The sequence below is a fragment of the Hypanus sabinus genome, unplaced genomic scaffold (genome assembly GCF_030144855.1).
Source record: "Hypanus sabinus isolate sHypSab1 unplaced genomic scaffold, sHypSab1.hap1 scaffold_361, whole genome shotgun sequence".
Taxonomy (NCBI): Eukaryota; Metazoa; Chordata; class Chondrichthyes; order Myliobatiformes; family Dasyatidae; genus Hypanus; species Hypanus sabinus.
Genome location: NW_026781258.1, coordinates 85,347 through 97,385, shown reverse-complemented (window position 1 = coordinate 97,385; position 12,039 = coordinate 85,347). Strand labels below are relative to the sequence as shown.

At 52.8% G+C, this 12,039-nt stretch overlaps 1 protein-coding gene across 1 annotated transcript in view; it reads right to left on the bottom strand.

Moving 5' to 3' along the window:
- LOC132388599 (NACHT, LRR and PYD domains-containing protein 3-like) overlaps nucleotides 1-10,763 on the bottom strand; it is a 104,289-nt gene extending 93,526 nt beyond the window's left edge. Inside the window, exons 1-4 of the mRNA XM_059960973.1 lie at nucleotides 10,450-10,763; nucleotides 9,998-10,163; nucleotides 8,916-9,087; nucleotides 8,751-8,816 (exon numbers count right to left, since the gene is read on the bottom strand). Of these exons, the coding sequence (XP_059816956.1) occupies nucleotides 8,751-8,816; nucleotides 8,916-9,087; nucleotides 9,998-10,163; nucleotides 10,450-10,517 (472 nt within the window). The 5' untranslated portion in view covers nucleotides 10,518-10,763. The remainder of the gene's footprint in view (nucleotides 1-8,750; nucleotides 8,817-8,915; nucleotides 9,088-9,997; nucleotides 10,164-10,449) is intronic.
- Between the last annotated feature and the right edge of the window lie 1,276 nt (nucleotides 10,764-12,039).

The window sequence follows — 12,039 nt, the reverse complement described above, 5'->3', positions numbered from 1 at the left end:
GTCTCACAGCGTGTCTGGACCCTGTCAGGGGTGTGTGGGATCTCACAGTGTGTCAGGACCCTGTCAGGGGTGTGTGGGGTCTCACAGTTCGTCGGGAATCTCTCAGAGATGTGTGGGGTCTCACAGTGTGCCTGGACCCTGTCAGGGGTGTGTGGGGTCTCACAGTTCGTCGGAAATCTCTCACGGATGTCTGGGGTCTCACAGTGTGTCAGGACCCTGTCAGGGGTGTGTGGGGTCTCACAGTGTGTCAGTACCCTGTCCGGGGTGTGTGGGGTCTCACAGTGTGTCTGGACACGGTCAGATTTGTGTGGGGTCTCACAGTGTGTCAGGACCCTGTCAGGGGTGTGTGGGGTCTCACAGTGTGTCAGGACCCTGTCAGGGATGTGTGGGGTCTCACAGTGTGTCAGGATCCTGTCAGGGGTGTGTGGGGTCTCACCGTGTGTCAGGACCCTGTCAGGGATGTGTGGAGTCTCACAGTGTGTCAGTTCACTGTCAGGGATGTGTGGGGTCTCACAGTGTGTCAGGACCCTGTCAGGGATGTGTGGGGTCTCACAGTGTGTCAGGAACGTGTCAGGGGAGTGTGAGGTCTCACAGTGTGTCAGGACCCTGTCAGTGGTGTGTGGGGTCTGACAGTGTGTCAGGACCTTGTCAGGGATGTGTGGGGTCTCACAGTGTGTCAGGACCCTGTCAGGGAACTGTGTGGGGTCTCACAGTCGGTCGGGACCCTGTCAGGGGTGTGTGGTGTCTCACAGTGTGTCAGGACACTGTCAGGGCTGTGTGGGGTCTCACAGTGTGTCAGGACCCTCTCAGGGATGTGTGGGGTCTCACAGTGTGTCAGGACCCTGTCAGGGGTGTGTGGGGTCTCACAGTGTGTCAGGACCCTGTCAGGGATGTGTGGGGTCTCACAGTGTGTCAGGACCCTGTCAGGGGTGTGTGGGGTCTCACAGTGTGTCAGGACCCTGTCAGGGTTGTGTGGGGTCTCACAGTGTGTCTGGACACGGTCAGATTTGTGTGCAGTCTCACAGTGTGTCAGGAACGTGTCAGGGGAGTGTGAGGTCTCACAGTGTGTCAGGACCCTGACAAGGGAGTGTGGTGTCTCACAGTGTGTCAGGACCCTGTCCGGGGTGTGTGGGGTCTCACAGTGTGTCTGGACACGGTCAGATTTGTGTGGGGTCTCACAGTGTGTCAGGACCCTGTCAGGGGTGTGTGGGGTCTCACAGTGTGTCAGGACCTTGTCAGGGATGTGTGGGGTCTCACAGTGTGTCAGGATCCTGTCAGGGGTGAGTGGGGTCTCACCGTGTGTCAGGACCCTGTCAGGGATGTGTGGAGTCTCACAGTGTGTCAGTTCACTGTCAGGGATGTGTGGGGTCTCACAGTGTGTCAGGACCCTGTCAGGGATGTGTGGGGTCTCACAGTGTGTCAGGAACGTGTCAGGGGAGTGTGAGGTCTCACAGTGTGTCAGGACCCTGACAAGGGAGTGTGGGGTCTGACAGTGTGTCAGGACCCTGTCCGGGGTGTGTGGGGTTTCACAGTGTGTCAGGTCCCTGTCAGGGGTGTGTGGGGTCTCACAGTGTGTCAGGACCCTGACAAGCGAGTGTGGGGTCTCACAGTGTGTCAGGACCCTGTCCGGGTTGTGTGTGGTCTCACAGTGTGTCAGGACACTGCCAGGGTTTTATGGAATCTCACAGTGTGTCAGGACCCTGTCAGGGGTGTGTGGGGTCTCACAGTGTGTCAGGACCCTGTCAGGGGTGTGTGGGGTCTCACAGTATGACAGGACTTTGTCATGTGTGTGTGGGGTCTCACAGTGTGTCAGGACCATGTCAGGGGTGTGTGGGGTCTCACAGTGTGTCAGGACGCTGTCAGGGTTGTTTGGGGTCTCACAGTGTGTCTGGACACGGTCAGATTTGTGTGGGGTCTCACAGTGTGTCAGGAACGTGTCAGGGGAGTGTGAGGTCTCACAGTGTGTCAGGACCCTGACAAGGGAGTGTGGGGTCTCACAGTGTGTCAGGACCCTGACAAGGGAGTGTGGGGTCTCACAGTGTGTCAGGAGCCTGTCAGTGGTGTGCGGGGTCTCACAGTGTGACAGGACACTGCCAGGGGTGTGTGGGGTCTCACAGTGTGTCAGGACTTTGTCATGTGTCTGTGGGGTCTCACAGTATGACAGGACTTTGTCATGTGTGTGTGGGGTCTCACAGTGTGTCAGGACCATGTCAGGGGTGTGTGGGGTCTCACAGTATGACAGGACCCTGTCAGGGGTGTGTGGGTTCTCACAGTGTGTCAGGACCCGGTCAGGGGTGTGTGGGGTCTCATAGTGTGTCAGGACCCTGTCAGGGGGGTGTGGGATCTCACAGTGTGTCAGGACCCTGTCAGGGGTGTGTAGGGTCTCACAGTTGGTCAGAAATCTCTCAGGGATGTGTGGGGTCTGACAGTGTGTCAGGACCCTGTTAGGGGTGTGTGGGGTCTCTCAGTGTGTCAGTACCCTGTCAGGGGTGTGTGGGGTCTCACAGTGTGTCGGGACCCTGTCAGCTGTGTGTGGTGTCTCACAGTGTGTCAGGACACTGCCAGGGTTTTATGGAATCTCACAGTGTGTCTGGACCCTGCCAGGGGTGTGTAGGGTCTCACAGTTGGTCAGAAATCTCTCAGAGATGTGTGGCGTCTGACAGTGTGTCAGGACCCTGTTAGGGGTGTGTGGGGTCTCACAGTGTGTCAGTACCCTGTCAGGGGTGTGTGGGGTCTCACAGTGTCTCAGGTCCCGGTCAATGGTGTGTGGTGTCTCACAGTGTGTCAGGACCCTGTCAGGGGTGTGTGGGTCTCATAGTGTGTCAGGACCCTGTCAGGGGTGTGTGGGATCGCGCAGTGTGTCAGGACCCTGTCTGTGGTGTGTGGGGTCTCACAGTGTGTCCGGATCCTGTCAGGGGTGTGTGGGGACTCACAGTGTGTCAGGACCCTGTCAGGGGTGTGTGGGGTCTCACAGTGTGTCAGGACCCTGTCAGGGGTGTGTGGGGTCTCACAGTATGACAGGACTTTGTCATGTGTGTGTGGGGTCTCACAGTGTGTCAGGACCATGTCAGGGGTGAGTGGGGTCTCACAGTATGACAGGACTTTGTCAGGGGTGTGTGGGGTCTCACAGTGTGTCAGGACCCTGTCAGGGGTGTGTGGAGTCTCACAGTGTGTCAGGACCCTGTCAGGGGTGTGTGGGGTCTCACAGTGTGTCAGGACCCTGTCAGGGGTGTGTGGGGTCTCACAGTGTGTCAGGACTTTGTCATGTGTGTGTGGGGTCTCACAGTGTGTCAGGACCATGTCAGGGGTGTGTGGGGTCTCACAGTGTGTCAGGACCCTGTCAGGGGAGTGTGGGGTCTCACAGTGCGTCAGGACCCTGTCAGGGGTGTGTGTGGTCTCACAGTATGACAGGATCCTGTCAGGGGTGTGTGGGATCTCGCAGTGTGTCAGGACCCTGTCAGGGGAATGTGGGGTGTCGCAGTGTGTCAGGGCCCTGTCAGTGGTGTGTGGGGTCTCACAGTATGACAGGACTTTGTCAGGGGTGTGTGGGGTCTCACAGTGCGACAGGACCCTGTCAGGAGTGTGTGGGGTCTCACAGTGTGTCAGGACCCTGTCAGGGGTGTGTGTGGTCTCACAGTATGACAGGACTTTGTCAGGGGTGTGTGGGGTCTCACTGTGTGTCCGGGCCCTGTCAGGGGTGTGTGGGGTCTCACAGTATGACAGGACTTTGTCATGTGTGTGTGGGGTCTCACAGTGTGTCAGGACCATGTCAGGGGTGTGTGGGGTCTCACAGTGTGTCAGGATCCTGTCAGGGGTGTGTGGGGTCTCACAGTGTGTCAGGACCCTGTCAGGGGTGTGTGGGGTCTCACAGTGTGTCAGGACCCTGTAAGGGGTGTGTGGGGTCTCACAGTGCGTCAGGACCCTGTCAGGGGTGTGTGGGGTCTCACATTGCGTCCGGACCCTGTCAGGGGTGTGTGGGGTCTCACAGTATGACAGGACCTTGTCATGTGTGTGTGGGGTCTCACAGTGTGTCAGGACCATGTCAGGGGTGTCTGGGCTCTCACAGCATGACAGGACTTTGTCATGGGTGTGTGGGGTCTCACAGTGTGTCAGGACCCTGTCAGGGGTGTGTGGGCTCTCACAGTATGACAGGACCCTGTTAGGGGTGTGTGGGTTCTCACAGTGTGTCAGGACCCTGTCAGGGGTATGTGGGGTCTCGCAGTGTGTCAGGGCCCTGTCAGGGGTGTGTGGGGTCTCTCAGTATGACAGGACTTTGTCAGGGGTGTGTGGGGTCTCACAGTGCGACAGGACCCTGTCAGGAGTGTGTGGGGTCTCACAGTGTGTCAGGACCCTGTCAGGGGTGTGTGGGCTCTCACAGTATGACAGGACCCTGTTAGGGGTGTGTGGGTTCTCACAGTGTGTCAGGACCCTGTCAGGGGTATGTGGGGTCTCGCAGTGTGTCAGGACCCTGTCAGGGGTGTGTGGGGTCTCACAGTGTGTCAGGACCCTGTAAGGGGTGTGTGGGGTCTCACAGTGCGTCAGGACCCTGTCAGGGGTGTGTGGGGTCTCACAGTGCGTCAGGACCCTGTCAGGGGTGTGTGGGGTCTCACAGTATGACAGGACCTTGTCATGTTTGTGTGGGGTCTCACAGTGTGTCAGGACCATGTCAGGGGTGTGTGGGGTCTCACAGTATGACAGGACTTTGTCATGGGTGTGTGGGTTCTCACAGTGTGTCAGGACCCTGTCAGGGGTGTGTGGGATCTCGCAGTGTGTCAGGACCCTGTCAGGGGTGTGTGGGGTCTCACAATGTGTCAGGGCCCTGTCAGGGGTGTGTGGGGTCTCACAGTATGACAGGACTTTGTCAGGGGTGTGTGGGGTCTCACAGTGCGACAGGACCCTGTCAGGAGTGTGTGGGGTCTCACAGTGTGTCAGGACCCTGTCAGGGGTGTGTGGGGTCTCACAGTTGGTCAGAAATCTCTCAGAGATGTGTGGCGTCTGACAGTGTGTCAGGACCCTGTTAGGGGTGTGTGGGGTCTCACAGTGTGTCAGTACCCTGTCAGGGGTGTGTGGGGTCTCACAGTGTCTCAGGTCCCGGTCAATGGTGTGTGGTGTCTCACAGTGTGTCAGGACCCTGTCAGGGGTGTGTGGGTCTCATAGTGTGTCAGGACCCTGTCAGGGGTGTGTGGGGTCTCACTGTGTGTCCGGGCCCTGTCAGGGGTGTGTGGGGTCTCACAGTATGACAGGACTTTGTCATGTGTGTGTGGGGTCTCACAGTGTGTCAGGACCATGTCAGGGGTGTGTGGGGTCTCACAGTGTGTCAGGATCCTGTCAGGGGTGTGTGGGGTCTCACAGTGTGTCAGGACCCTGTCAGGGGTGTGTGGGGTCTCACAGTGTGTCAGGACCCTGTAAGGGGTGTGTGGGGTCTCACAGTGCGTCAGGACCCTGTCAGGGGTGTGTGGGGTCTCACAGTGCGTCCGGACCCTGTCAGGGGTGTGTGGGGTCTCACAGTATGACAGGACCTTGTCATGTGTGTGTGGCGTCTGACAGTGTGTCAGGACCCTGTTAGGGGTGTGTGGGGTCTCACAGTGTGTCAGTACCCTGTCAGGGGTGTGTGGGGTCTCACAGTGTCTCAGGTCCCGGTCAATGGTGTGTGGTGTCTCACAGTGTGTCAGGACCCTGTCAGGGGTGTGTGGGTCTCATAGTGTGTCAGGACCCTGTCAGGGGTGTGTGGGGTCTCACTGTGTGTCCGGGCCCTGTCAGGGGTGTGTGGGGTCTCACAGTATGACAGGACTTTGTCATGTGTGTGTGGGGTCTCACAGTGTGTCAGGACCATGTCAGGGGTGTGTGGGGTCTCACAGTGTGTCAGGATCCTGTCAGGGGTGTGTGGCGTCTCACAGTGTGTCAGGACCCTGTCAGGGGTGTGTGGGGTCTCACAGTGTGTCAGGACCCTGTAAGGGGTGTGTGGGGTCTCACAGTGCGTCAGGACCCTGTCAGGGGTGTGTGGGGTCTCACAGTGCGTCCGGACCCTGTCAGGGGTGTGTGGGGTCTCACAGTATGACAGGACCTTGTCATGTGTGTGTGGGGTCTCACAGTGTGTCAGGACCATGTCAGGGGTGTCTGGGCTCTCACAGCATGACAGGACTTTGTCATGGGTGTGTGGGGTCTCACAGTGCGTCAGGACCCTGTCAGGGGTGTGTGGGGTCTCACAGTGCGTCCGGACCCTGTCAGGGGTGTGTGGGGTCTCACAGTATGACAGGACCTTGTCATGTGTGTGTGGGGTCTCACAGTGTGTCAGGACCATGTCAGGGGTGTCTGGGCTCTCACAGCATGACAGGACTTTGTCATGGGTGTGTGGGGTCTCACAGTGTGTCAGGACCCTGTCAGGGGTGTGTGGGCTCTCACAGTATGACAGGACTTTGTCATGGGTGTGTGGGGTCTCACAGTGTGTCAGGACTTTGTCAGGGGTGTGTGGGGTCTCACAGTGCGACAGGACCCTGTCAGGAGTGTGTGGGGTCTCACAGTGTGTCAGGACCCTGTCAGGGGTGTGTGGGCTCTCACAGTATGACAGGACCCTGTTAGGGGTGTGTGGGTTCTCACAGTGTGTCAGGACCCTGTCAGGGGTATGTGGGGTCTCGCAGTGTGTCAGGACCCTGTCAGGGGTGTGTGGGGTCTCACAGTGTGTCAGGACCCTGTAAGGGGTGTGTGGGGTCTCACAGTGCGTCAGGACCCTGTCAGGGGTGTGTGGGGTCTCACAGTGCGTCAGGACCCTGTCAGGGGTGTGTGGGGTCTCACAGTATGACAGGACCTTGTCATGTTTGTGTGGGGTCTCACAGTGTGTCAGGACCATGTCAGGGGTGTGTGGGGTCTCACAGTATGACAGGACTTTGTCATGGGTGTGTGGGTTCTCACAGTGTGTCAGGACCCTGTCAGGGGTGTGTGGGATCTCGCAGTGTGTCAGGACCCTGTCAGGGGTGTGTGGGGTCTCACAATGTGTCAGGGCCCTGTCAGGGGTGTGTGGGGTCTCACAGTATGACAGGACTTTGTCAGGGGTGTGTGGGGTCTCACAGTGCGACAGGACCCTGTCAGGAGTGTGTGGGGTCTCACAGTGTGTCAGGACCCTGTCAGGGGTGTGTGGGCTCTCACAGTATGACAGGACCCTGTTAGGGGTGTGTGGGTTCTCACAGTGTGTCAGGACCCTGTCAGGGGTATGTGGGGTCTCGCAGTGTGTCAGGACCCTGTCAGGGGTGTGTGGGGTCTCACAGTGTGTCAGGACCCTGTAAGGGGTGTGTGGGGTCTCACAGTGCGTCAGGACCCTGTCAGTGGTGTGTGGTGTCTCACTGTGTGTCAGGACCCTGTAAGGGGTGTGTGGGGTCTCACAGTGCGTCAGGACCCTGTCAGGGGTGTGTGGGGTCTCACATTGCGTCCGGACCCTGTCAGGGGTGTGTGGGGTCTCACAGTATGACAGGACTTTGTCATGGGTGTGTGGGTTCTCACAGTGTGTCAGGACCCTGTCAGGGGTGTGTGGGATCTCGCAGTGTGTCAGGACCCTGTCAGGGGTGTGTGGGGTCTCACAATGTGTCAGGGCCCTGTCAGGGGTGTGTGGGGTCTCACAGTATGACAGGACTTTGTCAGGGGTGTGTGGGGTCTCACAGTGCGACAGGACCCTGTCAGGAGTGTGTGGGGTCTCACAGTGTGTCAGGACCCTGTCAGGGGTGTGTGGGGTCTCACAGTATGACAGGACTTTGTCAGGGGTGTGTGGAGTCTCACAGGGTGTCAGGACCCTGCCAGGCGTGTCTGGGGTCTCACTGTGTGTCCGGACCCTGTCAGTGGTGTGTGGTGTCTCACTGTGTGTCAGGACCCTGTCAGGTGTGTGTGGTGTCTCAATGTGTTTCAGGTGCCTCTCAGAGCTGTGTGTGGTCTCATGGTGTGTCAGCACACTGCCAGGCGTGTCTGGGGTCTCACTGTGCAACAGGACCCTATCAGGGGTGTGTGGGGTGACTATTCATTGTGTTGGGCTGTGATAGGGAGCGTAGGAAAACACTGATCCTGGACATATTCACTTTCGAGTATGTGACAGTGGCAGAAATGGTTTTCTTCAATAATCAGGGAGTTTCATATTCGGAAATGGGTTTGGGTCAAGTTTCAACTTGATGAACTCCTCTTCAGCCTCATCTGGGTCATTGCGTACCGTTCCGATCACCCCATTACCGGAGGGATGTTGAGGCTTTAGTGAGGGAGCAGAAGAGATTTACCGGGATGCTGCCTGGATTACGGGGCATGTGCTATCATGAGAGGCTGGATAAAATTAGGTTGTTTGCTCTGGTTCATCGGAGGCTGGGAGGAGCTCTGACACAGGTTCACAAGATTACGAGAGGCTTGGATAGAGTGGACAGAGAGAATCCGTTTCCCGCGGTTGAAATGTCCATTACCAGAGGGAATATATTGAAGGTAAGAGGGTGTAGAATGAAGGGGGATGTGAAGGACAGCTTATTTTTTAAATCAGACAATCGTGGCTGCCTGGAACGCACTGCCTGGTAAGGTGGTCGAGGCAAATTATTAGAAGCTTTTAAAGGACTTTTGGACAGTCACATGGGTGTAAGGAAGATGGAAGCATGTGGACACGGTGAAGGAAGGAGAGATTAGAGGTTGTGTTTGTTTGATTTATTTCTTGGCTGTTTCAGCACAATATTATTTGCCTAATGGCCTGTTCCTGTGTTACACTCTTCAGCGTTCAATGCATGTTCACTTACCTTTCAGCTCACTGAGAACCTTTAGTAAAATTTGAGCGGGAATTGGTCGATGGGAAGGATCACAACCTGTTTAAATATCAACAAATTGAGGGAAATCTTTTTTGTAAAATTTTAAATTGTGCTGTATTAAATCCAAATTTAAATTAATCTCTGATATTATCTCACCATATATCTGTATTTCCTTCAGTATTTTGTCCAACTCTGGAACACCAATCCGCATTTTCACAAAGGTTTCCCACATCACCCTCCGGGCGCGGGATCCTTTCTCCATCACCAGGCTCAGGAGGAGTTTAGAACTGTCCGCCCGCTCTCCCTTATCAGCGAGATCAGAGATTTTCTGTGAAGAGTAACAGTGAACATATTGGGGACTCACAGATTCACACAGAGAGTGAGAAGTAAATGATGTGCTCTGTAACGGGATCACACTGAGCAGTCACCCGGACGGGTGCTGATCCTGTATGGACATGGACTGTACATTCTGAGTGCAGAGCACACGGAGGGACATTCACCGTGAACCTGGTCCACCAGTCAATGAGATCCTGGCTAGTCTGTGACCGCTTCGTTAACTTGGCTTGGCTCCAAATCCATAAATAATTCCTCACCGGATCTGACCGTGTAAAACAAAATCAGAAAATAACGATCACAGATGAGTTAAGAAGTCAGGAGGGTTTTTATAACTGCGTGAGCAGTCTCGGAGAAGTTGCAGAAAAGATGATGTGATTCATCTCCTCAGTCCGCCAGTGCCCAACATGACAGCGGATTACCGGCTGACAACCTGATGCCTTTCCTTTGCCTTTTCCAATGGAGGTTTATTCAGTGATTACACATTACAACATGGCCGTATTCCCCGATCCACACCGTTTGCAGTTACAGATTGTCACAGAATGATCTCCACCCAGAACAGAACACACTCGAGCTCCTGTGGCATCCGGTCGTAATGCCCCGGTTCTCACTGAATCCTGCTGTCACACCTGTACACTTTTCCCGAAATAAAGATTTCTACCGTATTTCCATTTAAGCTCGTTTATTGCAACATCATAGAACTGTTGCCTACTCGCCTCGCTCGGAACATTGAGCCATCAGCAGGGGTATTTACAACTTTTTCAATCATCGCTTGAGGTTAATATTTTTAAGAATTTATTTATTTCTGATTTGTTTTTATGCTCTATTATCCAATGAGTGATAGTCCCGACACCCATCAGTCCTGTGATGTGTGAAAATTCAAACCCATTCTCCCTCCCACTCACCCGATGTTCCTCTCCACTGAACTGATTCCCAGCCGTTAACGCCAGGCTCACTCCGTGCACCCCTCCTTCCATCGCCTGTTCCAGCCTGTCCCGGTAGAAATCTGTCAACTGCAGCAGCTGAAATCGTCCCAGCTTGTCAGGAGCTCGGTGATCACTGAGCTTGGACCTGTGAAGGAAAATGAGGGGCATTAAAGAAATTTCAACACCATACTGGGTAGTAACTTTCTCTCTGGAACCTAAAGATCACAACAAAACACAGTCCGGGGGGGCGGGGGGGGGACAAGTGATGACGTAGGATCGAGACGGGGGGAAACCAGCTCTCCCGTAAAAAATCAGTAAATTAATGTTTACGTGAAGAAAAGTTAGTAAATACTTTCTAAAAGTTACTTATAAACTACTCCGGATTGTTTTCAAACTGTGTCTCACAAACAGAAGATGAAGAAAACTACTACCGTGAAGACAACGCAAGTTGGGACAGAATCAAGGCCGCTGCTGCCAGAGAACCGGGGCTCAGGTACATTTCACCTGCGGTGATACAGAACAGGAAACTGCGGCAACATCGACCATTTCAAAGAAAAAGACCAACAAGAACTGCGCAAACGTGAAGGAAGGAGCATGCGCAAACGCGAGCAACAGAACCACAAATCCCAGTTACGATTGAAACCGGAAGTGAATGTGAATCTGAGGCCGATTCGGATTCTCTTGATAAAAAAGTTTTTCTGGAAATATAGAAAAAAACTTTGATGCAAACAGTGTGTAAATTAGAAAAATTAAACGCATTAAAAGAAATCAAAAAAAAAAGATAAATATGGAGATTATGTTTGATAAAATGATAAAAAGACCGGAAAAAATAGAAAGAGAATTATAGACTTGGAAGCCAGAACGGAAGACATGTTGAAAGAATTAATAAAACGGAAAATAATATCTCTGCCTGGACATCAGAAAGAAAACAATTGTTGGAAAATGTGGATAAGCTAGAAAACTTGAGCAGACGAAAAAATATTAAGATTGTTGGGCTTAAAGAAGATACAGAAGGCGAAGATTCAATAATTTTTTTTCAAAAATGGATCCCTGAAAACTTGGAAATGGAAGAAGAAACTCTAATTCAAACTGAAAGGGCTCATAGAGCCGGAAGATCAAGACCTCAAGCTGATCAAAATCCTCAATCAATGTTGATAAAATGCTTAAGATACTAAGATAAAGAAAAGATCCTGAGGGCGGCTGCCCAATGTGCCAGAAAGAGTAAAGGGACATTGGTGATAGAAGGGAAAGCAGTTCTTTTCTATCCTGATATAAGTTATAACCTTTTGAAGAGAAAGAAGGAATTTAACCCAGTGAAAAGAGCTTTATGAGAAAAGGGTTATAAATTCATAATGCGTCACCCAGCAACAGTGATAATTTTTTTGGAGGATGGAAAAAGATTTTTTACCGATTATCGAGAAGCGGAGGAGTTCGCACAAAAACTCCTAGTTATTCGCTAACTACACATAGAGATTTCCAAGCGTAATGGATTAAAGATGAAGACAGAGACAGTGAATGGAATTGATGGACATTTAAGTATGATACAGGGAGCGAAAGGCAAAATTTGAGAAATATTAATTGTGAGTAGTATTTTTTTCTTTTTTTCTTCTCATATATACTTTTTTATGTCACAGGGGAGCTGGGGGAGCTTTGGATCGATTGCTATGGGATTCACGTGTGTAGTCATGGCGATTGCCATGACCCGTACAACAGAGAGGGGTAATGTTGTGTTCTTTTTTATCCACAACATTTGTAGGGGGGTATTTTGTTTTTTTTTTTCTTTATAATCTATTTTTCTTCTATCTTTCTTTTTTTGCCTGGATGATCGGTGGGGGCACACATAGCAACATGGTTAATTTTAAAAAGATTCCCCAAGGTACACGACGTAAATTGAAAAGATTAGGTATTATTATAGATTGGAGTAACCCAATTAAAAATAATGACTAATATACTAAATTTTTAAAGTTTTAATGTTAATGGGCTTAATGGACCAGTGAAAAGAAGAAGAATCTTAACACATA